Genomic DNA, 4,364 nt, shown 5'->3' with positions numbered 1-4,364 from the left:
TGTAAGAATATAAAAATGTCCATTTTCGAATTTATAACACAAGGAAAGGTACAAAAATTTAATTATTTTTTAACAACGTTGAATATACAAGTGACAAAGTAAATATTAAAAATCCACTCAGTTGGGGGTGGAGAGAGGAAGGACGGGCCACACGCGGAAGAAGACAGAGCGAGTGTCGCTTGCAAGCGGCCACGCCCCCACCCTGCTTTCGGCTCCAGAGTCCGGCCACGAATCCCAGAGCGCACGCGCACTCGATCCTCCTGTCGCTGAGCTCATTTCTCTTGGGCGAGTGCGCGGTGGTCACGTGACAGAGCCGCTGAGGGGCGGCCAGGAGGCTTCGTGCTGCGGCACCGACAAGAGTGCCGCCATGGCAGATGCCAAGCTGGATGCGAAAACCGTGCAGGTGCTGCGAGACGCGGCTAACCGCCTGCGGGTCCATTCTATCAGGGCCACGTGTGCCTCCAGCTCCGGCCACCCCACGTCGTGCTGCAGCGCCGCAGAGATCGTGGCCGTCCTCTTCTTCCACGCGATGAGGTATAAACAAACCGACCCACAACACCCCGACAACGACCGATTTGTGCTCTCCAAGGGCCACGCTGCCCCAGTGCTCTATGCTGCCTGGGCAGAGGTGGGTGACATCAGTGAGTCCGACTTGCTGAGCTTGAGAACAATTCACTGCGACTTGGCAGGACATCCCACCCCTCGGCTGCAGTTTGTTGACGTGGCAACAGGATCCCTTGGGCAGGGATTAGGTCCAGCGTGTGGAATGGCTTATACCGGCAAGTACTTCGACAAGGCCAGCTACCGCGTGTTCTGCCTTGTGGGCGACGGCGAGGCCTCAGAAGGCTCTGTCAGGGAAGCTTTGGCCTTTGCGTCCCACTACAAATTGGACAATCTCGTGGCAGTCTTCGACGTGAACCGCTTGGGACAGAGTGGTACCGCGCCCCTTGAGCACTGCACAGGCATCTATCAGAATCGCTGTGAAGCCTTTTGTTGGAACACTTACTTTGTGGATGGCCATGATGTGGAAGCATTGTGCCAAGCCTTTTGGCAGGCAACACAAGTGAAGAACAAGCCTACTGCTATTGTTGCCAAGACCTTCAAGGGTCGAGGTATTCCAAATATCGAGGATGCAGAAAATTGGCATGGAAAGCCACTGCCGAAAGAAAGAGCAGATGCAATTATCAAATTAATTGAAAGTCAGATACAGACCAATGGGAATCCCATTTCAAAACCCCCTGTGGAGGACTCACCTCAAATTAGCATCACCAATATAAAAATGACCTGTCCACCTGCTTACAAAGTTGGCGACAAGATAGCTACTCGGAAAGCATGTGGTTTGGCTCTGGCTAAACTGGGTGGTGAAAATGAAAGAGTTATTGTTCTGGATAGTGATACAAAGAACTCCACGTTTTCTGAGATATTCAAAAAAGAACACCCTGAGCGTTTCATAGAATGTTTCATTGCTGAGCAAAACACGGTAAGCGTGGCAGTGGGCTGTGCCACACATGGTCAAACCATTGTTTTTGCTAGTACTTTCACTGCCTTTTTCACCCGAGCATTTGATCAGATCCAAATGGGAGCCATCTCTCAAACCCATATCAACCTTATTGGTTCCCACTGTGGAGTATCAGTTGGTGAAGATGGACCCTCCCAGATGGCCCAAGAGGATCTAGCCATGTTCCGAACCATTCCCAATTGCACTATTTTCTATCCAAGTGATGCCCTTTCGACAGAGCATGCTGTTTATCTAGCTGCCAATACCAAAGGAATGTGTTTCATTCGGACCAGCTGACCAGAAACTGAAGTTATTTATACCCCACAAGAAAATTTTGAGATTGGACAGGCCAAAGTAGTCCGCCACAGTGACAATGACAAGGTCACAGTTGTTGGAGCTGGAGTTACTCTACACGAAGCCTTAGCAGCTGCTGACAATCTTTCTCAACAAGGTATTTCTATCCGTGTCATTGACCCATTTACTATTAAACCGCTGGATGTTGCCACTATCATCTCCAGTGCAAAAGCCACAGGCAGCCGAGTTATCACAGTGGAGGACCACTACAGACAGAGAAGGTGGCATTGGAGAAGCTGTATGTGCAGCTGTCTCCAGGGAGCCCGACATCCTTGTTCATCAGCTGGCAGTGTCAGGAGTGCCTCGAAGTGGGAAGCCTAGTGAACTGCCGGATATGTTTGGAATCAGTGCCAGACACATCATAGCGACTGTAAAATATACTTTAATGAACTAAAATAAGCTCATTTCTTAAAAAGTCCATCCTGTTGGCTTTGGTCTTTTTTTTTTTTTTTTTTTTTTTGAGACAGAGTCTCACTGTGTTGCCCGGGCTAGAGTGCCGTGGCGTCAGCCTAGCTCACAGCAACCTCAAACTCCTGGGCTCAAGCAATCCTTCTGCCTCAGCCTCTCGAGTAGCTGGGACTACAGGCATGTGCCACCATGCCCGGCTAGTTTTTTCTATATATTTTTAGTTGTCCAATTAATTTCTTTCTATTTTTAGTAGAGACGGGGTCTCGCTCTTGCTCAGGCTGGTCTCGAACTCCTGAGCTCAAACAATCCGCCCGCCTCGGCCTCCCAGAGAGCTAGGATTACAGGCGTGAGCCACCGCGCCTGGCCTGGCTTTGGTCTTAAAGCACTAGTATGTTTATATTAAGTTCATGCTTGTTACAAAAACCATCATTTTATATTTATAGAGTTATGCTTTTTTTCCTTTAAAGCAAAGCCATTTAACACCTTGCTTCATTCTTAATTGAGAAATTCAAGTTTACCTTTCTATTAATCTGTGACTATATACACAGATGTCATTCTCAATCATTAAAGTGGGTTGTAAGATTTTAAGTAACATAATAGGAAATAAAACAACCACCTCATACAAAGCTTTCTGATAAGGCTACAAATAATAGACTGAGCTGGGGATCAATGTAGAGGTAACTGTAATGGGTTTGATTTCCTTGTAAGTTAAGAAAGTGTAAATTAAATTGCAGACTTCAATAGCCTAGGTTTTAAAGCAAATTTGTGTTCTCATATAATGCTATTCTGCACCTGCAGTTTTCAGGGTAATATTTGACTGCAGTTGCCTTGGAATTTCCTCTGAAGTTTCCTTTCATCTCCCCTCTGCAGTTTAGAGGCCGTGGGGCAGCAGTGAAAGCCCTTACAATGTGCTACACTGCTTGTGGTGACTGTTATGTGAAAACATAACGCTGTAGTTTGCATGCTATGCACACTGTTTTAGGAAGATTCAGAAATGTTTATTTTTTTCGGTGGCCAAAATAGGTTGCTAACCTGATTATATTCATCTACTAAGGATACTAAAGTCAGAGTAATAAAGTATTTAAAAACCAGCTGCTTTGTTTAGTTTATGCCATGTGTGTGGGATTTGGTTTCTCCTTGGATAAAACTCTAAATAAGGAAGAAGCTTGTATCTACATAGAAGCAGAGAGAGGCATGTCCCCCAATAGCAAACCTGGAAAAGGGCTGGGGCTGGAGATAAATCACTAGAGAATGACGCGTGAACTAGAAAGCCATTCTTTAGCATACACACCTTACTTTTAGCTGAGAGCATAAATTGTATGCTTGGAATACAAGAAAGAAGTACCAGTCAGGTAAGTTAAAAATGGACTCAAGTTTCCAAACTAAATAAAAATTCCTCAGAGTGTGTCTATGTCAGGTAATTAGTTTCTTATTTTTATGACCCTCATTAAGTGTCCTCATGAAGTTCTTTGGAGGCATAACCAATTTGTCTTGGCAATTGTCATCTTAGAAGGTGTGATAGAGACCAGAAAATACTAACCTGGGAATCAGAGAAACCAGGGCCTACTCATTCTGCTACTTTTTTTTTATTATTATTTATTTTCCTCTGAGCTGTTTTCCTCTTTTGGAAAATGAACATGATAATTGTTGTTTTTCATAAGATTTAAGTTATTTGTAAAAATAAAAACAGTTCATATAGGATCATTGTAGAAATTTAGAAAATGCAAATGAGCAAAAATTACCTCACATTTGGCAACAACAACAAAAAATCCATTCAATTGCATTTATTAGCATGTCGTCTGTAACTGTGGGTCTCTTAATATAGTCATTCAAATCTAGTGACATCAACCAAATATTTCATCTAATAAATAACAAGTCTCCATCCTTACATCTTTCATACCTTAGCAAGAGATAACACTGATTCAGAAATGTAAAATGGATAAAATACACAAAATTGCTTGTCATAATTTGGGTGTGCATTACTGGGTATGCATAAAAGTCTTCAGCTTTTATTACATGAATGTGGGGCTATGAAAGGGTCTGTTTCCAACCAAATATGCGTAAACACACCTTTAATGATGGCAATAGATCAGGCATTATTTTT

At 43.8% G+C, this 4,364-nt stretch overlaps 1 protein-coding gene across 1 annotated transcript; it reads left to right on the top strand.

Annotated features, from left to right (window-relative positions):
- Positions 1-367: 367 nt before the first annotated feature.
- On the top strand, positions 368-2,281 carry TKTL2 (transketolase-like 2). Its single transcript, XM_012646099.1, is given in 2 exon segments — positions 368-2,065; positions 2,067-2,281. Coding segments are annotated over 2 exon segments (1,878 nt in total). The 3' UTR covers positions 2,247-2,281.
- The last annotated feature ends 2,083 nt before the right edge of the window (positions 2,282-4,364 follow it).

Source organism: Propithecus coquereli, unplaced genomic scaffold, assembly GCF_000956105.1.
Source record: "Propithecus coquereli isolate 6110/MARCELLA unplaced genomic scaffold, Pcoq_1.0 Scaffold240, whole genome shotgun sequence".
NCBI classification, from domain to species: domain Eukaryota; kingdom Metazoa; phylum Chordata; class Mammalia; order Primates; family Indriidae; genus Propithecus; species Propithecus coquereli.
The sequence above is the reverse complement of the archived record's forward strand: the minus strand, read 5'-3'. Positions and strand labels throughout refer to the sequence as shown.